The sequence below is a fragment of the Dromiciops gliroides genome, chromosome 2, assembly GCF_019393635.1.
Source record: "Dromiciops gliroides isolate mDroGli1 chromosome 2, mDroGli1.pri, whole genome shotgun sequence".
NCBI lineage: Eukaryota > Metazoa > Chordata > Mammalia > Microbiotheria > Microbiotheriidae > Dromiciops > Dromiciops gliroides.
The window spans coordinates 108634826-108660643 of record NC_057862.1 but is presented as its reverse complement, the minus strand read 5'-3'; the positions used below and the strand labels follow the sequence as shown (position 1 = coordinate 108660643).

Sequence of the window (25818 nt, the reverse complement as noted above, 5' to 3'; positions counted from 1 at the left end):
AGCCGATACCCCCCGCCCCCAGCCCCAGCCTCCCCCAGTCTCAGGCTGAGGAAAGCGAGCAGAAGGCGCGTCCACCGCCAAGTCCCCACGGCGGCCGTCCTCAACCGCTTCCCCCAACGGCTGCGTGAGCTCGCGGGGCCCGAGCGCGCGTGCGCGGGACCGGCCAGGGCACGCTGCCGTGTGCGAGGGCGCGGGCGCGCGCCCCAGGCCGAGGCTCGGGAGGCTGAGAAGGCACCTAGGCGGTCGAGGCGGGAGCGCCGCCTGGGAGACTGGGCGGGCGGCGGAGGACGGCTCGATCCTCGCGCAGTAGGAGCGGTGCCTGCGGGGCCGGGAGGGAAGGCCGACTGGGCCGGGAGCGAGAGAGACCGGCGGTTCGCCCCCGCATCGCCTGAGAAGCCACCCTGCGCTGGCCGCCCGTTCCCGGGACTTGGCGTGACGCGGGCCTGCGGTCGGGCAGCCGCGGCGCCAGGACAGCTCGCACCTCGACCCACCATCCCCCGCCCCCCAGCGGGCTCCGGGGTCCTCGGGGCCCGGGGTGGGGGACGCGGGGGCGCTGGTCGGGAGGCGAGGCGCTCCCCCCCCCCCCGCTTCCTTCCCTCGGGACGGCCGAGGGCGGCCCGGCCGCCTCCCCGCCCGCCTGGGAGGCGCGTTGGCCGGCAGTCGCTGGGCACGGAGCGCCGCCTCTCCCCGGTGGGGGCCGGGACCTTGGGAGTGGGTCGCTCCTCCCCGGGGGTGCGGACAGACCAGCCCTCCCCGGCCGGGCTGCGTGGAGGAGTGGGGCGCCCGGAGGGACCCCGGTCTCGCCTCCTGCCTGCGATTGAAACCTAAACGGAGGAAGCAAGAGAAACTTTGGCTTTTTATTCTGTAACCGGAGGGCGCTTCGGCCGGCAGGAAAAATGTCCTTTTTCAATTTCCGTAAAATCTTCAAATTGGGCAGCGACAAGAAGAAGAAGCAGTACGAGCATGTGAAGAGAGACTTGAACCCCGAGGACTTTTGGGAGATTATAGGCGAATTGGGGGACGGAGCCTTCGGGAAAGTGTTCAAGGTAAGAGCCCAAACCGGGAAGCTGCTCCCCGTGGACGAGGCGGCCCCTGGCCCCACGTCCGCCTAAGGGTTACTTAGGGTCCTGCACGCCCCCTGCCCTGGAGCCCTTTTCTTCTGCCTCATCCTCGTCCAGGAGTGTCAAACTTCAGATCAAGAGCCATACACATTCTCACCCAGCTAAGGCAGCTGGGTTAAATATGGAGTAAAATGGGGCCTGAAGGTACCTTTATATATAAAAGGGGTTGCTAAGGTCGGGCGAGGAAATGCAGGCTTCACTGTTACAGAAGCTAGATGCCTGCTAAGACGTTACTTAGATAAAAAGTAGCATCCAGGTTTTGTGGCCTGTCACGTAATTGACCCTAATGTACTTTTAATGACAAATGAATCGTATTTGCAGCACACTTGCAGTACATAGCACCTTGTCCACTTAGTTATCCTGGTTGCCTGGAGTAAGACAGGTCACTTTTTATTGTGAATGACAGTTTTATTTATATCAAGCACACAGAATAATCTTTCTTTACACTTTTGGTTGAGAATAATGATTTAAAAAAAAACAATTCAAAGTCTACTTCAATTCATTGACAAGACACTATAGAACTAAAGTTTCTGAAGGAATTTTCCCAGAAGATTGCCAAGCTAGCAGTAAATTGTAGTTTAAAATTCTTTTTGCATAAGTTAAATTTTAAAAAAGGTTTGAGCTTTCAACCCTAAGACATGATAATGTCAACAACTTTTTTGTGAATTGTTTTTTTAGACTCTATGAAAAGTATGTTTTTGGAATCTTTTAATCCTGAAGTCTAAGATTGCCACGATACTGGATTTAAACCCATGGCCTAGATGTGATGTCATGGTTAGGGATAAATAGTATTTCATGTCTTCAAAGCTTGCTCCTTTGCCTATGAAGGATGTCATATGCTGCTTATAAAAATTAGCAAATGAATCTACTGCTTGTTGTCTAAGAGGAGACGGTTTGGGAGGCCATGGGTGGGGGAAGAAGACTAGGAGATTTGTAGTGGAAAGAACAACTGGACTGGGAGTCAGCTTTGCTCTTCCCTGGCTGTGTGACCTTGGGCTAGGCACCTCATCTCTCCAGGCTTGTGTCCTCATCTATAAAATGAAGTGGTTGGATTAGATTATCTCCAAGGACTCTCTCAGCCTGGTATGATTTAAACAAAACTTGTCTAGAGCTCTGTAAGTCATTGACAGAACCAGGACTTGATTTCCTTACTTTTGTTATCCTGAATTCTTTAGGTAAAAGGAAGGTGGTGGGATGGCCTGGACAACTTTTGGTAGCACAGGTGTAACCTTGCTTTATACAACAGGCATCTTGCATTGTATTTAAACCATATTTTTGTACAATTGTTTTTAGCACTCTGGGGGTATAGGGCCATTACAAATAATGTGGTTCCTTTATACGAACCTTTTCATTTTCCAATGAGAATAAAGAAACGTTGTTGATGTTTTCATTTAGGATCTTTGTTTTTTCTTAAATGTTCACAAATTCATTGATTCTTCTTCTGAATGGGACTTTAACATCAAGTTCAACCCCCTCACTTTACAGATAAGATGGGACAGGAAATGGGATAAGCAGATAGTGAACTCTTTCACCAATTTCTTCTGCCACAGAAATACTGTTGAAGAAGGGGGAAACAGATGTTGGGGACAAATTCCTGCCACCCTAGTTTTGTTTGCTGAGTTTTATCATAAAGAGTAAGTGTATCTTCATTGTAGCAGGTCATTAATTGAAAGCCCTAGAAAAGTGGTAAGAATAAAAATTTATTGTTGAAAATTATAAAGTTATATCCAGATAGTACAAGGTAACTTAACATAGATTTGATAACCTTTTCATTGGAAGCCTCATTTTTGAAGACACAAATATTTTAGGATATTTTGTTGTTCTGTTACTCATATAAGAAGATATTGCTTTTAGGTAATTTTAAACTGATCTAGCCTGTTGGATTTTGTTTTGTTTTATTTTGGACTCCTAAAGGTTCATTTATGTTAATTTTGTGTTGATAAAATTCTTTCTGTATAAAAATAATAAGTCAGCCATCAAAATTTTATTTAATTTTTCTAGCTTAAAAATTGAATGAAATTTTATTAGAAAATTAGAATTTATGGCTGCTATTATGCTGTTAGACACAAAGGTAAAATCATAAGTAGCATAACTTGCTATGATTTATGCATTTTAAAAACTACCTTAAGTAGTCTCATTGCTTCTACTTCTATACCAAATCCCTCTCTCTCCTTGTCATTTCTCCTCTCTTCCCCCTCTCTCATTCTTTTCCCTCCTTTCTCTTTCTCTCCCTCCTCCTCTCCCTCTGACTCCATCTGGAAAATCCAATTCCTCCTCACTTTAGATTTCATTTCCTTTTATCTTGATTAAAAGAGGATTTCAACCTCTATGTTAAACTATTTTTAAAAAACTTATTTCAAGTAATAAGGTGAGTTACAGCTTAACTTTTTTTTTTTGGCAGGGCAATGAGGGTTAAGTGACTTGCCCAGGGTCACACAGCTAATAAGTGTCAAGTGTCTGAGGCTGGATTTGAACTCAGGTCCTCCTGAATCCAGGGCCAATGCTTTATCCACTGTGCCACCTAGCTGCCCCTACCGCTTAACTCTTGATATATTGATAAAGATTTCTTATGGAGCAGATGGGAATATTCATTTTTTTCAAGGATATCTAAATTTTACTTAACATGGTGATTTGTGATTTTTAAAAACAATTTCATCTTGGGATATATCCACATTTTAGTGTAAAAACCATTTTTTTCAATATTTTTCTTCCACATTTTTTGTAAGGATTCCCACCCTTCAGCTTCTTGTAATCATATCATATATTCTTTTTTTTTTTTTGGGTGAGGCAATTGGGGTTAAGTGACTTGCCCAGGGTCACACAGCTAGTAATAAGTGTTGAGTGTCTGAGGTCAGATTTGAACTCAGGTACTCCTGAATCCAGGGCCAGTGCTCTATCCATTGCGCCATCTAGCTGCCCCCCCCCCCCCATCATATATTCTTGACTTATTGATGGTAGCGTATATCTTAGTCTTCAGAAATTACTTTTTTGGTATGTCCCATAATGCTTTATGCATAAGAATATCTTACCTAGATGACTTGCTTATGAGACTTCTGATTTATTTGACAACCAAGGAGAGGCCTTCTTTTACCATAGTATTATAGAGTAGGCAAACTTTATTAATGTAAAATTTAGTCTTCAAAAGCCTATAAAATTATATCCCATTTTGTTGGGAGCATATTCCCATGAGAAAGTAAGGACTTCGAATCTCAAAAACACAGAATCATAGTATTTAAATTCCTGAGTAAATTTTAAAATATACATGTTAAAGGAACTTCTTTCATTTTGAAAATTCTAATTTTTACCCAGACTCAGGGAATATCGAAGGGTTCATTTGTGTTCCTATTTGAAACTTAAATATTTTTTAAGATGGGTTAATATTTTGTGATTTTTTGAAAGGATGCAAGAAAACAAATTTGGCCTCATTTTTATGTGCCAGAAATACTTTTACTAATAAGAATAGTTAGATCATAATAGTCCTTGGATTTCACTATAACAATTTTTTTATTTTTAAATTTATCAATACATTTAGTTTTGACACAACAGATGCTCCCCAAAAAACATCCAAGCAAACCCCTCTAGAAAGTACATTCTTCTTACCCCCATCAAAAATAAAACCACATAAACCTAGCAAGATTATCAGTGATTAGCAGAAAGAAGAAATGTTTTAACTTGAGTTTTGTTTCTATGTTGATTTTTATTTACATTGTTGCATAAAATCTATGTTTTTTCTTTTTTGTCTGTACTTAACATCATTTTATAGAGATAATTTCTTGTTTCTTTTAATTATTCATATTCAACATTCCTTATGTACAGTACAATAATATTTATTATATTAATATACATAATATGTTCAGCCACTCCCAAATTGGACATATTTTGTTTCCAGTTTTTTATCACAAATAATGCTGTTTTAAACATTTTTATTCCTAGAAGCTTTTCTTGATGTCAGGGGCATAGGCTATATAGTGTAATGTCTTGTTCAAAAGGTTTAAACAGTTTAATAATTCCAAATCATTTTTTCAGAATGATTAAGTGAATAAACAATTCTGGGAGCAGTGAATTATTGTACTTGTGTTGCCACAATCTCTCTAAAAATGAGTTTTTCTATCTTCTGACAACTTTGCAAGCATTGTAGGTTTATAGTGGTTATCTCAGGTTGTTTTAATCAGCATTTCTCAGTTTATTAGTTATTTTGGACATTTTCAAGTGGTTATAAAGATAGGTTATATTTCTTTTGAAAACTGAACACTTGTCTTTTGGGGTTATTTTGAAAAATTCATATCAATTCTGTGTAGATTTTTATTCTTTTTTTTTTTTGAGGGACAATGGGGGTTAAGTGACTTGCCCAGGGTCACACAGCTAGTAAGTGTCAAGTGTCTGAGGCTGGATTTGAACTCAGGTCCTCCTGAATCCAGGGCCAGTGCTTTATCCACTGCGCCACCTAGCCACCCCCTCTGTGTAGATTTTTAATTTCATACTCAGCTATTTGATGGACACATTTTTCTTTTATCTATCTCTAATTTTAGTTGTGTTAATTTTATTTGTGCAAAAGGTTTGGAATATTCTAAAATAAAAATTATTATCTTCTGTTCCTTTTCTGGTTACTGATTTTACCCCATCTATAATTGTGGCGGGAAAAGACTTTTTAGTCTTCCCTAAATTATTTATTTATTTATTTGTCACACAGCTAGTAAGTGTCTAGTGTCTGAGGTCGGATTTGAACTCAGGTCCTCCAGAATCTAGGGCCGGTGCTTTATCCACTTTATCCACTAGCTGCCCCTTCCCTAAATTATTTATGCTGTGTCTTTTTATATTTAGATGATACATTTGGGATATTTACTATAAGGTCTAACATGCTCCTCCAAAAGTCTTTTCACAAAAATATTATCCAGTTTTCCCAGATGTTCTTAAAAAAATAAGGACTCATTCCCAAAAAACTAGTGTTTCTTGAGGTTATGGAATACTAGATTGCTTTGGCACATTTGTGCCAAAGGTCTTGCTTACCTAGTTTATTATTCTAGTCATCCAAATTCATAATCATAATAATCCTTGAGCTTAAATCTCCTTTGCCACCCACATCCAGTCAGTTGCTAAGTTTTGTTGATTCTTCTTCAACATCTTTTGTATCTGTCCTTTTCTTTCCATTCATCCAACCATTAACCTAGTATAGGCTTTCATTGCTTGCTGGGACTATAAAAATTAGTCTCCTAATTGAACTCCTCCTGCTTTTCAATCTCTCCTTCCTCTGTAGTCAGTCCTCCACATAGCTGCCAAAATAATGTTTCTCAAGCACAAGTCTGACTTGTTTTACAACTCCCCCCTCCCCCCATCAGAAACTTCATTGATTCTCTATTGCCTTTGAGGATAAAATAAAGATTTCACAGCTTGCTATTCACAGTCTGATTTTAGCCTACCTTTCCTATGCTTCTTGTATAGTTCTCTCCTTTATGTGTTCTATGTTCCAACCATTGGTCTACTTCTTGTTCCTCATACAAAACACTCCATCTCCAGTCCCTGTGCTTTTTTATAGGCTGTCCCCCTATGCCTAGAATGGATTCCTTTCTTCTGCCCCAGAGAATCCCTAGCTTCCTTCAAATTTTAGTTCAAATGGCATCTCTTATGGTACGACTTACCTGATTCCCTTAGTTGTTAGTACTTGCTGATGATTCCTTCTCAAATGGCTTCTATGTTTCTGGGAAAGTCAGTCAACTTCTCAGTGCCCTTGGCAGATTCTTAAGACTATAAGTTTCATTGGTAGATGGAATTCTTTTTTTGACAGTTGCCTACATAAAGAAATGTAAGGTTCAGAAGTATGATTTAAAAAAAAAAAGGTCAAATAATACTTGAGATAGTAGATATCTTTGCTTTACCCTTGATCTTAATGGGAAAGCTTCCAATGTTTCTCTATTATAAATAATACTAGTTTTTGTTATTATAAAGTTTTATTGAAGCTTTTGTTTTTATACCACAATCATTTTCAGAATGATCTTTCCCTGGAAAGGCCTGGGAAGTCTATAGGGAAAGGATGTTGTTGGTGTGATATGTTGTTTTAGTTGTTTATTCTTCATTCTTGAAGAGGACCATGACATTGGGAGGTGATGTCATGACTTGCAGTGAATTGGATTTAAGTGAGGCAGGGCTTTGCAAAGTCACCGGCATTACTCTCTCCTTCAGAGCCATCTGGGTCCAGTGGCAAGGTATATATCAGTCCTACTGGAGATGTTCCTGGATGTTTGAGACAGTCAGGGTTAAGGGACTTGCCCAGAGTCACACAGCTAGTGGTGTCTTGTGTCTGAGTCTGGTTTTGAACTTGGGTCCTCCTGACTCCAGGGCCTGTGCTCTATCCACTGTGTCATCTAGCTGTCCTTGTGATATGCACGGTTTTAAGAAATACCCATATTACTGAGATCACAGATCCATTAGAGTTTTTGAATATTTGGAGTTTGCCATATCTGGTGTTTTTTGGTTCTCTTTGAAGAAAGTATTCATGACATATAAACAGAATGCTTCTGAGTAATCTTACACTTCTGCCATAGCAAAGCCATTCCAATTTGATACCCCCCAAAGCTGGGAATCTACTGGCAAAACTTTAAGAATCCATGTTTACCTGCATGTTACAGTAAAGCAACACTTTTTAGAGGCAAAAGTGGCAAACAACTGTTGCAAAAATTTTGAATAAAAATTAATTTAGTCAGTATTGTACAAAACCCAAAAGAGCTAGATATCCAGGATCTCTTGAATCTTAAGTTTGGGTGTTATATTTACAGTTTTCTTCATCTCTCAAGATCAGCTCAAATCCTCCTTTTGTGAGGTCTTCATGGACCACTCTAGCTTTTAGTTATCTTCTTTAAATTCCTCCATTAAATTAAATTCCTAAAGTGAATGCCCTTAAATTTCTGCAGTACTTTGTATCATTGATTTGATGAATTATCATATATTGCCTGATGGCATTTCATATATTGTTGCATTGAGCTATTTATTAGTTCTTGCATTGTTGTTTAACTTAGCATGCCTTGTCTCCCTAACTAGCTCAATTGAAGATAGGAACAGTATCTTATATTTCTTTGTATTTCCTATAATTTCTTGAATAGTGCTTTATAGATAGTATGAGCTCAAAAGATATTTATTTGTTGGCTAATTGTTTCACCACTATACTAGACTTAAGAATAAATTAATAACATTTATTAATGCACATTTTAAATCTTTTTTTGATTCTCCCAGTGTTCCTTGTATTAAATTAATGAGCAATGACTGTAAAGTGGCATTAATTTTAGATGATTCTCATTTATTAAATTGGTAGATAAAGGGAATGCTGTAGATATAATTTACCAAGATTTTAGCAAAGTATTTGACAAAGTGGCTAAAAAATCTCTCTCTCCAACCCTTTTCTCTCTTTTGAGCTCTAGTTAGTCTTACATCATAAACTACCTTTTGTTCATTTTGAACCTAATGTCTAGGCATCTCAGACTCAATATATCCAAATTAGAACTGATTGTTAGCACTTAAACCCACCTTCTTCCATACTTCCATGTTACTATTGAGGATCCATCCAGTCACCCAGGTTTAAAAGCTAGTCACACTTGACTTGTTACTCTCACTCCAAATATCTAGTCAGTTGTTGCATCTTGTTTTTTACCTTTGTAGCATCTCTTGAATGTGTCCTCCCTCTCGACTTAGCTACCATCTTAGTTCAGACCCTCATCATCTCTCACCTAGATCATTGAATTAACCACCTATTTCCTTTTCCTATCTCAAGTCTCTACATTCCAGTTTATCCTCTGCATAGTTACCAAGTGATTTTCCTACATCTCATATATGGCCATGTCATCTCTCTCCACAATTCAGTGAATTCCAGTAGATCCCAAGTGCATCTAGAATCAAATGAGAAAATATTTATAAAGTGCTTAGCACAGTGCCTGTGCTTAATAATAAATGCTTGTTCCTTTTACTTCTCTTCTAAGATTAAATATAACCTCCTTTGGTGTTTAAGGCTCTTCTCGACTTGGCCCCTTCTTAGGCATTACTCCCCTTCATGCATTATACAGTCTAGCTATATTGGTCTCCTTGCAGTTCCTCACACTTGTTGCTCCATATCCCATTTCCGTGCCTTTGCATTGACTGCTCCCCATGTTTAAAATGTCCCTCCATGGCTTGGAAAACTTGTTTTCTTTCAAACTTGGCACAGACTCCAGTTTCTCTGTGAAGCCTTTTTATGTCTTCTTCTAGTGACATCCATTCAAAATTTCCTTTTAATAATTTTGTATATAGTTGGGGGATATAGTTTTATTTATTTATGTGTGTGTGTGTGTTGTTGTTGTTGTTGTTTTTTCCCCTCTTAGATTGTAAGATCCTTGAAGGAAGAGGAACTTGAACTTTTTTCCTTATGTCCCCAGTGCCTAGCATAGCACTTGAATAAATGCTTGTTGATTGATTGTGGAGAAAGTGGAGAAACTTGGGTTAGAAGATAATACAGTTAGATGGATTCATAATTCAGAGAGTTGGGAAAGAATCCTTCAGTAGAGCACCCCAAATGTCTGTGCTTAAACATTTTTATTGATGATTTGGATAAAGGAATAGATAGTAACCTTGATTTCCAGATGACAGAAAGTGAGGAAGACTGGGTAGCACACTGGGTACAGGTTGGTGATCTAAAAGGTCCTTGACAGGCAAGAAAACTGAAGTGGATCTCATACAATGAAATTTAATAAGGATAAATAGAAAACATCACACTTCATTGTGAAAGATGGGGGAGGCATGTCTAGACAGCAATCTGAAAAAGATCTGGAGTCAACAGTGATAGGGCCATCAAAAAAAGCTAATGTGATCTTTGGCTGGATTGAAAGACATGATAACTTTCAGGAATAAGGTGGTGACAGTCCGAATTCTTCCCTGGGTCTGCCATATTTTAGAGTTTTGCATTCAGTTCTCGGACATTGATAAACTGGAGAATATTCAGAGAAGGGCATTCAAAAGTTCTGTCCCTTAGTGCATCACATGATTATATTAGTTCTTTTGGCTGCCATACCACGCTATTGATTTATCCTGAGCTTGCAGGCCACCAAACCCCCCAGATTTGTAAAAGATGCATTCTTCTACTTTTTCTATGATAACAAGCAAAGAAATAGAAAAGGGGGCACAGGTAATTAAGAATCACATAGGTTTCTTTTTTTGTTTGTTTTAGACTTTGTAACTCTATAGGACCACATAGGATTTCAAAGGCCATTTTGTATATTTTCTTTGGTTGATTTCTGAGTCCAAAGAATTCATCACCTAATAGCCAGCATACTGAACTAGATTGGTCCTTAGACACTAAACAGTGTTCCTGGAACAACACTTGATCAAACACAGATGGTTCAAAAAATTTATAGCTACATGAAACATTATGTACTGTAGATATTGATAAACTGCTTCACTGATTGAGATGAGAGCTGTTCCTTTAAAAATATTTTAGCTATTCATTGTTTTCCAGTAATTAATTATTAAAGTTTAGGTAAGCTTTTTTAAACTGAAATTTAATGAAAGAATAGATGAAGTTGAAGAATAAATGTTAAGTTACCTGTTGGTATTCTAAACATTAAATCCTTGCCCACTGACCCCTAAGTTTCTGGAAGAACTGAATCATATTGATATTAGTTGATATTCTTATTCTAGTGAAATTAGGAGATATATGGAAGGATTACTCACATTTTCTTTGGAGAGACAAGCCTGCATGGAGTTAGTTTGCTTATGTGCCCAAAGACACTTAATGGAATATTTGGTTATCTTGCCTCATAGTGCTCATGTTTAGCACAAGTGAAAAATCATCATGAAAATAGAATGAAGAGGTATGGGCATTTCTTAAAGAGTCCCAAAACCAAACTTAAATAAAAATATGCTTTATTTTATTTTATCTTACATATAAGGTATTTTATTTTTTCTGTTACATGTAAAGATAGTTCTCAACTTTTGTTTATACAAGCTTTACAATTTCAGATTTTTCTCCCTTCCTCCCCCCTCCCCTAGACAGCAGGTAATCTGATATAGGTTATATCTATATATCTATACACACACACACATATATATATATATATATATATATATATATATACACACACACACAAATAACATTAATCCTGTTTCTGCATTAGTCCTGTTATAAGAGAAAAAAATCAGAGCAATGATGAAAAACCTCAAAATAGAAAAAAAAACAACAGCACCAAAAACAAAAGAAATAGTATGGTTCATTCAGCATCTATACTCCACAGTTCTTTTTTTTTTTTTCTTGGATTTGGAGATCCTCTTCTATCATGAGTTCCCTGGAACTCTTCTGTACCATTGCATTGGTGAGAAGAATATAGTCCATCACAGTAGATCAACACTCAATGTTGATGATACTGTGTACAATGTTCTTCTGGTTCTGCTCATCTCACTCATCATCAGCTCACATAAGACCCTCCAGGTTTCTCTGAACTCCTCCTGCTCATCATAAAAATATGCTTTAATACTTGGTGACCTCAGTTCTGAGGTGGGTATATGGGAGAATGGCAAAATATATTTTGGAAAATATGGTTTAGGATTAAGTAAGGAAAGGGCCAAAGGTGCATAGACTATGTGGAAGCTTCATATCTATATCATGAATATATATATATATATATATATATATATATATATATATATATTTTTTTTTTTTTTTTTTGCGGGGCAATGGGGGTTAAGTGACTTGCCCAGGGTCACACAGCTAGTAAGTGTCAAGTGTCTGAGGTCGGATTTGAACTCAGGTACTCCTGAATCCAGGGCCGGTGCTTTATCCACTGTGCCACCTAGCTGTCCCCCATCATGAATACTTTAAAAAAGACATTTGGAGATGCTAGATATCTCAGGTTCTTGTACTACACTCCCTCCTTACTGCTGCCTCTTGGAATCCCTCATTTCCTTCCAGACATGGCTCAAGAACCACAGGAGACCTTTCCTAGTCCTCTTAAGCTGCTAATACTTGCTTTCTCTTGCCAGGTTACCTTGTATCTGTTTTGTATAAATCTTTATGTGTCCATTGACTCCTCCATTAAAATGTAATGTCTTGTAATCTAAGGAGAGACTTATTTTGTTTTTGTATCCCCTGTTCTTAGCCTAATGTCTGGAACATTGTAGGTGCTTTATAAATGTTTGCTTATTGACATATCTTAGTATCAGCATTTAGCTATAAAATGTACATATAATTTATATAGCGTATATAATACTTTATTATCTTTTGAACTATTTTGCATTGCATTTGCGTAATTTTTGTGTTTGATATTGTATACTATAGAAAATACAAATCTTAGCTTCAGTGAATTTTTATTTGATTTCAGTAGATATTAAGTACTTATAGTGCCACTATGCTAGGCCTTTGAAGAAATACAAAATTTCAAATAGGATGTAGTCTACCTGCCCTTGTGGAGCTTGTAGTCAAATTAGGGCATAAGATATAAGCATAGATAACAATAATGATATGCAATATTACAAGGTATGCATGTTATAAAGGTGCAAAGCAAAGTGCCATGTGAGCAAAACAACAAGAAGGGAAAGGGGGAGGTGACCACTAGTAGAGGTCCAGTTGGAAGGGTATTAGGGGAAATCAGGAAGCTTCATAAAGGATATGCCATTTGCTTTGGGCTTTACAAGTTGGATAGTAATTCATCATGTGAAGAAAGGAAGGAAAACACTCCAGACATAAAGAACAATGTGGGAAGGTGATGGAAGTGTTGTTTAGAATAGAGCCACTTTAAGGAAGGCCTTAAATTCTAGGTAAAAGAATTTGAATTTTACTTACTGGCAGTAGGGAATACTTTAAAATTTTTTGAACAGAAAAAAAAGATTTTTGAACAAAGGAGTGCTATAATCAAAATAATTATAAGAAAGAACAACACTGTGTTACAAGGACAAGAAAAAGTTGTTAGGAAGCTATTGTAATTGCCTAGGCAGGAGGTCTAAATTAGGGTAGTGGCAGAGGGATAGAGAAGGAGGGGATGGATTAAAGAGACATGAAAGCAATAGTACTTAGAAACTGATTAGATATGAAAGGTGAGGAAGAGGGAATAGATAATAACACTAATGTTTCAAAAATGAAAAACTGAGCAAATGGTAGTGTCACTGAAGTTGATGAAGTCAAAGGACAGTCAGTTTTATGTTAAAAGATAATTTCAGGGGCAGCTAGGTGGCGCAGTGGATAGAGCACCGGCCCTGGATTCAGGAGGACCTGAGTTCAAATCCAGCCTCAGACCCTTGACACTTACTAGCTGTGTGACCCTGGGCAAGTCACTTAACCCCAATTGTCTTCCCCCCCCCCCAAAAAAAAAAGATTATTTCAGTTTTGGACAAGTTAAGTGTTATCCAGGTGAAAATGGAGGTCTCAAATTCACAAGAGAGAGAGAGGTCAGGGTTAGAAATAGAAATTGTTCCAGGTTATAATTGAAGCCATGGGAGTGAATGCAGAGAGTACAGCATAGAGACAAGAATGCCAATGACAGAACTTTGATGAATCTCCACTTTAAGTCAGGAAAATGATGAAGATCCATTAAAGGAGACAGAGGAGAAGTGGTCAGAGAGGTAGGAGAAGAACCAGATGATTATCTACAAAGTCAGATTGTTTAGTAGTTTGGGGTGTTCAGTAGTGCCAGATGCTGCAGAGATATCAAGCAAGATGAGGGCTTCAAAATGCCATTGTAGGGGCAGCTAGGTGGCGCAGTGGATAAAGCACCGGCCCTGGATTCAGGAGTATCTGAGTTCAAATCTGGCCTCAAACACTTACTAGCTGTGTGACCCTGGGCAAGTCACTTAACCCCCGTTGCCCTGCAAAAAATTTTAAAAAAAATGCCATTGTAGCCACAGCTAGGTAGCACAGTGGATAGAGCACCAGCCCTGGATTCAGGAGGACCTGAGTTCAAATCTGGCCTCAGACACTTGACACTTATATCTATGTGACCCTGGGCAAGTCACTTAACCCCAATTGCCCTGCCCCCCACAAAATGCCATTGTATTTGGTTATTATAAGGTTATAACTTAGGATCCATGAATGGAATATTATGTTCCCCCTTCACCCTTTTTCTATTATAGAAGTTTTGGTAAAAAATAAAATAATACTACCAGATAAATCATCCCTTATCTTGACAGCTCTTAGCCTCTTTGCATGATGTAACAGAAGTAATAGGAGCAGTGGACTCAAAGTTAGAAGAACTGAATTCAAGACCTCTGTCACTTATCATCATTATTATGTCACTTATTATTAGTACATGTGACTCTTGTCAAGTCACTTCACCTGCCTAAGCCCTATTTTTTTCCTTCTCTAAAATGGGGATAATCATAATACATGTACAAACAGTAGAACTTTTACAAGGAAAGAACCTTAAAGTTGCCATATGAAATGAGTTGGTAATATTTGTCAATGAGTCAAGAAGTATTTGTTATGTACTTATTATGGACCAGGAACTGTGCTAAGTGCTGGGAATGCAAAGAAAGAGAACAGTCTCTTCCATTTTAATTTGTTGGTAAGTTGTTTCAGCCGTGTCCAACTCTTTGTGACCCCATTTGGGATTTTCTTGGCAAAGACACTGGAGTGGTTTGCTGTTTCCTTTTTCAGCTCATTTTACAGATGAGGGACTGAGGCAAACAGGGTTAAGTGACTTGTCTAGGGTCACATAGCTAGTAAGTGTCTCAAGCTATATTTGAACTCTGAAAGATGTCTTCCTGAGTTCAGGCCTGACACTCTATCCACTCTATCACCTAGCTGCCCTTTTCACAGGAGACAGTAACTAGGTACATACTAGATATATACAGGGGTAGGTATGTGGCTCAGTGGATAGAGTGCTGGGAGTCATCTTCCTGAGTTCAAATCAGGCTTCAGATACTTACTAGCAATGTGACCCTGGGCAAATCACTTAGCCCTGTTTGCCTCAGTTTTCTCATTTGTAAAATGAGCTGGACAAGAAAATGAAAAACCACTCCAGTATCCGTGCTAAGAAAACCCCAAATGAAGTTACCAGAGTTGGCTGTGACTGAAATGACTCAACAACAACAACAACAACGATAAATACACAGTAGATGGGAAGTAATATCAGATGAGAAGGCACTAACATCTGGAGGGACCAGGAAAAGTCTCCTTTAGAAAGTGGGATTTGAGCTGTATTTTTAAGGAACCTGTGGAAATTAAGAAGCAGAGGAAAGGATGGGGAGAACTTTTGAGGAGCAATGTGTGCAAAGACATGGAAACAGATTATGGAGTGTTATGTTTGAGGAACATCAAGTAAGCCATTGTATCTGAACCACAGAATACCTGAAGGGGAATAGAGTGTAAGAAAACTGGAAAGGAAGGAGGAGCCAGGTCATGAAGGTCTTGAAATAGAAGAGGAATTTATATTTGATCCTTGAAGCAATAGAAATTTGTTGAAGGGGATTGGGGGGAGAGAGAGAGAGAGAGAGAGAGAGAGAGAGAGAGAGAGAGGGAGGGAGGGAGGGAGGAGAGAGGAGAGAGTTATTAGGTAAGTCGGTCGGTCTCTGTGTGTTTTGAGTGTGTGTAGAAGAAGAAAAGTTCTGTTTTAGAGCTTCTGATGTCTGCCAGAAAAATGCATTTAGAATATCACTATGGAAATAATTTCACTTATTATTTTGGAGTTTATTTTGTCTATATCTAAATACAGTAGTAGGCTATGTTTGTGTCTTGTTTTGTTTTGTTTTATTTTGACTTATAGCCAAATATCTTTTTCACTTTACACTACTTGTATTTTGCTGATTTATCTTCTGACTGTGGTTTCTTCCCCGCCCCCCGCCCCCCCCCCCCCAGGCAATGAGGGTTAAGTGACTTGCCCAGGGTCACACAGCTAGTTAATGTCAAGTGTCTGAGTCTAGATTTGAACTCAGGTCCTCCTGAATCCAGGGCCGGTGCTTTATCCACTGGATGACCTAGCTGCCCCTTAGCTTTTAACCAGAGCTGTTTTATTGCTAATATAGTGCTCATTTTGGTTGATATTTATCTTAATCAACCAATAATTGTTCTTGGTGTAGATAATGAGAGATGGACTTGTGACAACTAGATATTTATTTAAATGAAATAAAAAAAACTTTAAAATTATATTATAGGCTATAGGCTTAAGAAAATTAGATGGAAGATCCTCCATTATGCTTATATACTATATTGTTAGCCCTAATTTAGGAGTGTCTAAAATTCTGGTGAAGTTATGAATAATTATACTGCATAATTTCACTGATCAGAGGCATTCTTTCAAGTGAGACTTTTAGGAAACTTTTTCATACCAAATTTTATGAGGAATATGAAAAGATAGAGAAGTACTTCATTGGTTATTTTGAGGGGGGGGACACGTTGCAAATCTTAAGATGCTATTTATATAAATGTGAGGAGTTGTTATGATACTGTCAGGCTCTTAAAGCATATGGAAGTGTTTAAGAAAATGCCATCTTCAAGAAAAGATGTTTCAGTTATTAGCAAACTGGTACTGTTGGGTTTTTTTGGGTTTTTTTTGTTTTATTTTTTAGTGAGGCAATTGGGGTTAAGTGCCTTGCCCAGGGTCACACAGCTAGTAAGTGTTAAGTGTCTGAGGTCAGATTTGAACTCAGGTACTCCTGACTCCAGGACCGGTGTTCTATCTACTGCGCCACCTAGCTGCCCCACCAAACTGGTACTGTTACTTAAATGGGCACACTTAAAATTGAATTTATTTTAAGATTTTAAAATTAATAGCACTTTCAGGGTATGATTTTAAATTTCACATCTTATTTGCATATTCCAGAAAGGTTCCTCCTCCCTAAAAGTAATTTCTAACAGGGAAATTAGTATAGTTTAGCATTTAAATTTGAGGATAGGAATAGGCTAATAGTTTTCTTTTACAGTGTAATTAGATATCTATTTCATCTTTCATGTTTAATTTATTAGTACTACAGTGAGGTTAGTACTGACGAAATACAGTAGTAGTACAAGAAGGTTTAGCTTTCGCCCTACTTTAGAACATGAAACTGATACAATTCACCTCTTCACCTCCATTTCTTTTGTGGGCTCATATTTGTTTAAAAGTAAGTTATGTTGTTGATTTTGAGGATGAAGAATTATAATTATTTAAAGTCCTAACATGATAATTTTAAAGTCCTCTTTTTTTGGTGAAAACCATACTTTCCTCTCAAATTAATATCTCAGTATATTTGTCAATGGTCACAGTTTTATTTATTTGTGTCATTTTAAATTTCACATTTTACTTTCAGGAAGACTATCCAACAAATGTGAAAGATATGGGGTAGCATTGTTAATAATTATGTCCTTGGATTAATATGCTTTTGGATAATTTTTATGGAAAGTTTTGTTTCTAAAGTTCTAGAAACAGAGCTTGTTGTTTAAATTATTAAATTGTTTTCAGGTGCTGTTAGCTTTAGGATGTACCAAATAAGTAAAATTCTAAGGTTATATTAATTATATCAGTCATACAAAATTGTATCTTAGGTGGCTTAATTATTGAGTGTTATAAGATATGTAATTAAATTCTAGGAAGTAATTTGGTTCCCTGGCATTATCTATTTGTTTATCTGGAAAAACTTCCTAACAAAACTGCCTAAAAAGAATATGGTGGCAGGTTTCTCTTCCTTTGAGTTCTTTAAGTAGAATCTGGACGACCACTTGTCAGGTATATTATTTTTTTAATTTAATTTGATTTTTTGGGGTTACATTTTAAGTTCTAAATTGTTTCCCTGCACCACTATTTGACACATATATATGTAAAACCATACTATGCATACTTTTATTTAGCAGTTCTTTCCTTGGAGGTGGATAGCATCCTCCTTCATAGATCCTTTGTAGTTGATTTGAATATTTATAATACTCAGAATAGCTTAGTCATTCAGTTATTCTTCTAGCAATATTGCTGTTACTGTATCCAGTGTTCTCTCATTTCACTCTTCATTATTTCATGCAAGTCTTAGCATATTTTTCTAAAATCATCCTGCTCATCATTTCTTAGATCATGGTAGTATTCCATCATAATCATATACCACAACTTGTTTAGCCATTCCCCACCTGGTGGGTATCCCCTCAATTTCCAGTTCTTTGCCACCAGAGAGAACTGTTGCAAATATTCTTTTCCTTTTTTCTCTGATCACCTTGGGAAACAGACCTAATAGTGGTATTGCTGGGTCAAAAGGTATACACAGCTTTGTAACTCTTTGGGCATAATTCCAGATTGCCCTTCAAAATGGTTGGATCAGTTCACAGTTCCACCAACAATGTATTAATGTTATGATATTTTCCACATCCTCTCCAATATTTGTCATTTTCCCTTCTATTATTTTAACCAGTCTGATAGGTGTGAGATGATATTTCAAAGTTGTTTTAATTTTGATTTCTCTAATCAACAATGATTCAGAGCATTTTTTCATATAACTATATATAGCTTTGATTTTTTTTTTCTTTCTGAAAACTGCCTGCTCATACTCTTTGTTGTTGTATCGTTCAATTGTTTCAGTTGTATCCTACTCTTTGTGGCCTCATTTGGAGTTTTCTTGGCAAAGATATTGGAGTGGTCTGCCATCTTCTTCTCCAGGTCATTATATACATGAGGAACTGAGGCAAACAAAGTTAAAGTAACACTTGTCCAGGGTCACACTGCTAGTAAGTTTTTGAGCCCAGATAAGAACTCAGGTTTTTCTGACTTTAGCCCTGGCACTATATCCACTGTGCCACCTAGCTGCCCATATCATATCATATCCTTTCATCATTTATCAGTTGAGAAATGACTTATTTTCTTATAAATTTGACAGTTCTCTACATATTTGAGATGAAACCTTTATGCCAGAAACTGTAAAATTTTTCCTCCAATTTTCTTCTTTCTTTCTAATCTTAGCTATGTTGATTTTATTTGTACAGAGCCCTTTTAATTTAATGTAATAAAAATTATCCATTTGTCAGGCATATTATAGTAGGGATTTCTTTCAGATATGGGCTGAGGCCTCTAGATGGCCTCTGAGGGCCTGTCCAACTTCCAAATTTTGTGATTCTCTGATTCTTTTGTAATAAATTAGAAAGCATTTTATTTCTGGATATATTAAACAAATATTCAAGTACCTTTTTTCTGAAATGATGATGAACATACATTAAATGTTTTAGTATTTTATTTTTCTCTTAAAATATATTTTGTATTTTTAAAATAGTGATTTTTAACATTCTTTAAAAACATTTTTGAGTTCCAAATTCTCTTCCTCCCTCTAGCTCCTCCCCCACCCATTGAGAAAGCAAGCAATATATCAGTTACACATGTGAAATCATGCAAAACAAATTTCCACATTAGGTATGTTGCAAAAAAGTAAGAATAAAGGTGAAAAAATATACTTCAATTTGCACTCAGAGTTCATCTTAAAAATAGCTTATTATTGCTATATTTTGTTCTAACATCAACGCTCTTCCCCTTCCTGGCTAGCCATGTCTTCGACGGAAACAATTTTTCCGTAACTATGGTGATCAAACAGTTGTTTTTGGAGCATAGCACTATCAAATACTGTATTCTAAGCTTCAGTTTTTATTGAGGCTGGCTCACAACTAGCTTGATTATGCAAAATATATAAAATATAGAGTTCAGTTGGAGAAATAGAGGGTAGGAAGTTATAGTTTTTATGTTTATTTACTTGTTTCATTAGTCATTTTTACTTTTAAGATACCTTTTAAAATAATTACAGATGTTAAATGTAGTAATACTTTTTGTTGTACCTCCAATTTTTAGGCCCAGAATAAAGAGACAAATGTGTTAGCTGCTGCAAAAGTGATTGACACTAAATCAGAAGAAGAGCTTGAAGATTATATGGTTGAGATTGATATTTTAGCATCATGTGATCATCCAAATATAGTCAAGCTGCTAGATGCCTTCTATTATGAAAATAATCTTTGGGTAAGCATTTATTGATATTTTCCTATCGACATTTTCCTATTTGGGTTGATATAAGAAGATTATAAAGTTTAAAAATGTAATTTATAGATCTTAAACCCTTCTTTTCAGCTGTAATTGCTATGACTTAAAGGGGAGAGTTGATATAATTGTAGGGTTACCAATAGAATAATTATCTAAAAATATATATTTTTTCAGGGTTAAGTTTGTACATGTTTTTAAAACTAGAGCTCCTAATGAACTTTCTCTACCAGTACAGAAAAGAGGTAGAATTTGAACATCTCTTTATGATGCTAAGGCTGGCTGACTCCACCTTGGTACCTCTTAGAATTTGTAAATTGCTTGGGTTTCATAATGAGGACTATTTTGAGACTGGATTTTTAACTTGTAATTTTAGTCAAACCTGGCTCATCTTAATTTATTATAAATGTAGTCATGGGGAATTTTATTTCTGTCTGTAGGGAAGCTTAAAACTTCTTGGTTTTGCTTTCCATTTCAGGTCTTAATCTGGCATAAGCCTATTAATTCTTCTTTTTATTTTTTATTTATTTTATTTTAATTTTTTTGCAGGGCAATGAGGGTTAAGTGACTTGCCCAGGATCACACAGCTAGTAAGAGGCCGGCTTTGAACTCAGATCCTCCTGAATCCAGGGCTGGTGCTTTATCCACTGCGCCACCTAGCTGCCCCCTAATTCTTCTTTTTAAACTAGTTTTAAAAATTACTTAAAATTCACAGTAATTAATCAAAATAAGGAATTTTATTCAGAAATTAGAATTTCCATGACTTAATAAAAGATAAATTACTAATTATCTAATATATGATATAATTTCAAACTTGAATATTTGTTTTGAACTTTCCTGAAAATTGGTAATGATTTCCTATTATTTTTTGCTCTAAATTTACTTCAGTTTACATAAAACTTATTAGAAGTGTTGAAACAATTGCTATGTTTTAACCAGATTTTTTGTATACGTAATTTGTAAATAATATTAGGCTTGAAATAAATTGTATAAGGTTACTTTTGATATAGTAACAGTCTACTGTTAGTGAAAAGAATACTGCAAAAAGAAAGAAAGAAAGAAAAAAGGAAAGAGTACTGCCCAGACAGTGAGGAAGACTGGGTTTTTGTCCTAGCTCTACTAATGCTACTAAACAGTAACTTAGTTGTGGTTCCTTGACTTGAGCAAGTCATTTCACAATCCATAAATGTAAAATGAGAAAGTGATATAGATGAGATGACCTTTTAAGTTTCTCCTTTATCTCTATTACTCAGCTCTTGAAAATAGCTGATTAGTTCCTGGCTTGGGACCAAGCATTAGTTTAATTAAGAATGTTATTTTAAACACATTATTGGTTTAATTGCAAATTCCTCTTAGAGATAACAAGCTAGTATGGAAAAGACAGCAAGCACAGTCTAGCTGAAAGAGTATTAGAACTAGGTTGCTGTTGTTTGTCCTTCATTCTTGAAGAGGACCATGACATTGGGGAGGTGATATCATGACTTGCAGTGAATTGGATTTAAATGAGGCAGGTTTATGCAAAGTCACCAGCCTTACTCTCTCCTCTGGAGCCATCTGGGTCAGCACCAAGATATAGATCGGAACGACTAGAGATGGCCCCCATTAGAACTAGGCATTCCCAGTTTGAATGTACTAGTATGCCATCAGTACCACTCAATAATGTGATCTTTGGTAAATTACTTAATATCTTTGTAACATAGTGTCCTTAACCTGTAAAATTGTGCTTTTACCACATGTCCTGTCCACCTCACAGTGTTGCGAATAACACTTTCACAAAAAATATGTAGAAAATTGTTAATTTTAAAGTTCCCATTCATTTGTATAAAACTAGCAAAATGCCAAAAATCTTAGACAATAACCATCTATCTGTTAGGCATTCCACAAATTAAATAAGAATATATATTTTGAGTGTGGAAATATTTGAGAGTTAGCACGATGTATAGTGTATAGTTCAAATCCAGCCTCAGACACTTACTAGCTGTATAACCCCAGGCAAGTCACTTAACTTCTGCCTGCCTCAGTTCCCTAATCTGTAAAATGGGGATAATAATAGCACCCACCTCCCAGGGTTGTTGTGAGGACCAAATGAAATAATTGTAAAGTGCTTAGCACAGTGCCTGGCACATAGTAAGAGCTATATAAATATAGCATCATGATGATGATATTTGTATTGGTGTAAGGAACTCCCAGGTGAAGAAACTTCACCTGTCTGTACAAGTTAACACTTCCTCTGTAATGTATAGCCTTAAGGAGTTGCCTAGAGCACTGAGGGGTTAGCTAACTTGTCTAACTGGTCATACATCTGGTATGTGTCAGAAATAGGACCTAACCTAGGGTCTTCCTGGCTTTGAGGCCATGCTATCTCACTAAAATAATTTTAGCAGCCATGATATTTGTAATCATTTACCTTTCCTATAGTTGATAAATGTTATAACATTTTTAGGCTAGTGTTTCACATCATTAATGCATATAGTTTCTGGGTATTATACATATGAATATACAAGCATCAAAATTTATATTTAATATTATTGGGTTTTTTGGGCGGGGCCTTGGAGGTTAAGTGACTTGCCCAGGGTCATACAGCTAGTAAGTGTCAAGTGTCTGAGGTCGAATTTGAACTCAGGTACTCCTGAATCCAGGACTGGTGCTTTATCCACTGCGCCACCTAGCTGCCCCTATATTTAATATTATTAAAAGAAGAACATTTTATCAGCCTAAACATGAAAAATATTAGAATTCTATTTTCTTATAAGATAATAGACTAGTACTTGAAAACATTAAAAAAATGATATCATTATAAATTTAAATGGAATATTCCTTTATTTAAACAGTATATTACTATGGTGTTCTCATATGCTTTCTTTAAGGTTTAGTGGAATCATATTTTATTAATGTAATAGTAAGATTGCTTTCTCTTCCAAATGATTGATTTGGCCTTTTTGATGCTAATGATAACCATAGCTAAGTTTGTGATCTGAAATTCTTATTCTAAATTTTATTTTTAATTTTTCAAAATTTGGTATGTGTTTTTTATCCAATGAAATTTCAGATCTCTATTCTTTTATTTACATGCAGATCCTTATTGAATTTTGTGCAGGTGGTGCAGTAGATGCTGTGATGCTTGGTAAGTGTCAATTTGTTCTTTATAGTTCTCATTTTTAATTGTTCACAATAAACGAAATTTACTGCATAATAAACAGAATTTATTGCATGTTTATTTCTTACTACGTCAGTAGGTCAGCAAGCATTCATTAAACAGCTACAGGGTGGGCCAAAAATCACAAAGGGGTCTGATGTTTGAATAACTTTTTGAAAATTAATTTTTCTTTATTTCATATATACACGTATATATTTCCTTTATATACTGAATATGATGCTATGGTATTGTAAACTAAAAACAAAAAATAAAGGAGTTATTAAATATTGAAACTCCTTCATGACTGCCCACCCTGTACTATGTGCCAGGCACTGTGCTAAGCACTAGATGGGTTTATATAGAAAGGCAAAAGACAGTCCTTGCCCTTGAAGAGCTCACAATTTCATGGTGAAGACAACATACAAAAGGTTTTTTTTGTTGTTTTTTGGGGGGGGGGGGACAATGAGGGTTAAGTGACTTGCCCAGGGTCACACAGCTAGCAAGTGTCAGGTGTCTGAGGCTTCATTTGAACTCAGGTCCTCCAAAATCCGGGGCTGGTTCTTTATCCACTGTGCCACCTAGCTGCCCCTCAGGCAAAAGTTTTGCACAAACAAACGATATACAGGATAAATAGGGAACAATTAACAGAGCCATTAGAATTAAGGGATATAGGGAAAGGCTTCCTGTAGAGGTGGGATTTTAGCTGGGACTTGAAAGAAGCTAGGAAGCAGAGATGAGGTGGAAGAGCACTGTAGGCATAAGGGGTAGCCAGTGAAAATGCCTAGAGCCTAGAGATGGAGTTTCTTGTTTGAGGAACAGGAAGCAGTACGGTATCATTGGATTAAAGAGTTCTTAGTGGGTTGTGAGGTGTGAAGGGCTTTGAATACCAAACAGATTTTTATATATGATGCTGTAGGTGATAGGGAGCTACTAGAGTTTATTGAGTGGGGGGGGGGGAGGAGGGTGGAGGTGACCTGGTTGGACCTGTAATTTTGGAAAATTACTTTGATGGCTCAAGGGAAGATGAACTAGAGTAGGAAGAGACTTTTGTATCAGGCAAACCAGCCAGCAGGCTGTTGCAATAGTTCAGGTGTGAGGAGATGAAGGCCTATACCAGGAGGGTAGCAGTGTTAGAGGATGGAAGGGGGCATGTTTGACAAGTTGCAAAGATCAAATTGATAAGCCTTGGCAACTATGTGATGTGCTTAGTACTTGGAATTATATAGTAAATCAATGACTTGCCTTGATTTTATGTTTATATTGTCATTCAGAGAATTTGGATATTTTAAAATGGAGAAATGATAATAGAATAGACTTCTAAATATTCATTATATTTACATACGATACACATATGTGTATCTATATGTATGTGTATGTATGTATACACACACACATATATATATATATATATGGATACACATATTTTTTTTTAAAAACCTGTCATAATGATAAAGGTATGGATTGGAAATAGTTAAGTACTGAAAAATACAAAAATATATTTTGTACTTCTCTCTTTTAGAACTTGAGAGACCATTAACAGAATCCCAGATACAAGTAGTTTGCAAGCAGACTTTAGAGGCATTGAACTATTTGCATGAAAATAAAATTATCCATAGAGATTTAAAAGCAGGAAACATTCTTTTTACATTGGAAGGAGACATTAAATTGGGTAAGTATTTCATCTAAATATCAGTCAAGTTTTATGTCAGATATTTTGTGCTATGAGTGTCCTTTCCCTCTTTTTTTTTTTTTTTTTTGCAGGGCAATGGGGGTTAAGTGACTTGCCCAGGGTCACACAGCTAGTAAGTGTCATGTGTCTGAGGCTGGATTTGAACTCAGGTACTCCTGAATCCAGGGCCAGCGCTTTAACCACTTCGCCATCTAGCTGCCCCCCCTTTCCCTCTTAATTCCCTTTGTTATGATGTGTGATTCTAAATTTTAGTATTCAAATACACTGTCACTTAATTTTTCTGGAACTTCATTTTTTCATGTGTGAAATAAGGGAGTAGACCAGGTGCGTTGTAAAGCTCCTTTTAGGTTGAAGGAAGAAAAAACTCTGATTCTGTGATACATACATACATACATACATACATACATACATACATACATACATACATACATACACACACACACATACATACATACATATATACACATACAGTTTTATGGTTGATGATTTTTTTTCCCCCAACACTTGTTTCTTAGGCAAAAAAAATGTTCACAAAGTCTTAGTATTTCCAGTTGTTTAGTAAAAGCAAATGATATGACTGTTTAAGAATTAAAAATGAAAAGGCAGAAAAATTTTAAAAACATAATTTTGGGTTGGGTTTTTTTTTTTGGAGAATTTCTTGTTCTATATAGAAAAAAAATTTGTCAGAGAGAGGGAAGAAGAGTTATGTTTCCTAATTCTCCTGGTTTTTTTTTTTTTTTTAGGTCTTCACACATTTCTAAGTTCATTGAACAAAATAATATTATGTGTAGATCTATTTATACATGTCTCCCCCCCAATCAGTAGAATGACTTTAGATCTTTTTAAAAAATTTTTTTCTCAATTACATGTAAAAACAAATTTTTACATTCATTAAAAATTTTTTTGAGTTCCAAATTCTCTCCCTAACCTCCCTGCTTCTTCCTTGAGAAGGCAAGCAAT

The 25818-nt window shown here is 36.8% G+C and overlaps 1 protein-coding gene across 2 annotated transcripts in view; it reads left to right on the top strand.

Moving 5' to 3' along the window:
• Window positions 1–757: 757 nt before the first annotated feature.
• Window positions 758–25818, top strand: part of SLK (STE20 like kinase) — a 62134-nt gene continuing 37073 nt past the window's right edge. For both annotated transcript variants that reach the window (XM_043982193.1, XM_043982192.1), the window contains exons 1-4: window positions 758–1046; window positions 19850–20014; window positions 23108–23156; window positions 24688–24837. In XM_043982193.1, coding sequence (XP_043838128.1) covers window positions 897–1046; window positions 19850–20014; window positions 23108–23156; window positions 24688–24837 — 514 coding nt within the window. In that variant the 5' untranslated portion in view covers window positions 758–896. The remainder of the gene's footprint in view (window positions 1047–19849; window positions 20015–23107; window positions 23157–24687; window positions 24838–25818) is intronic.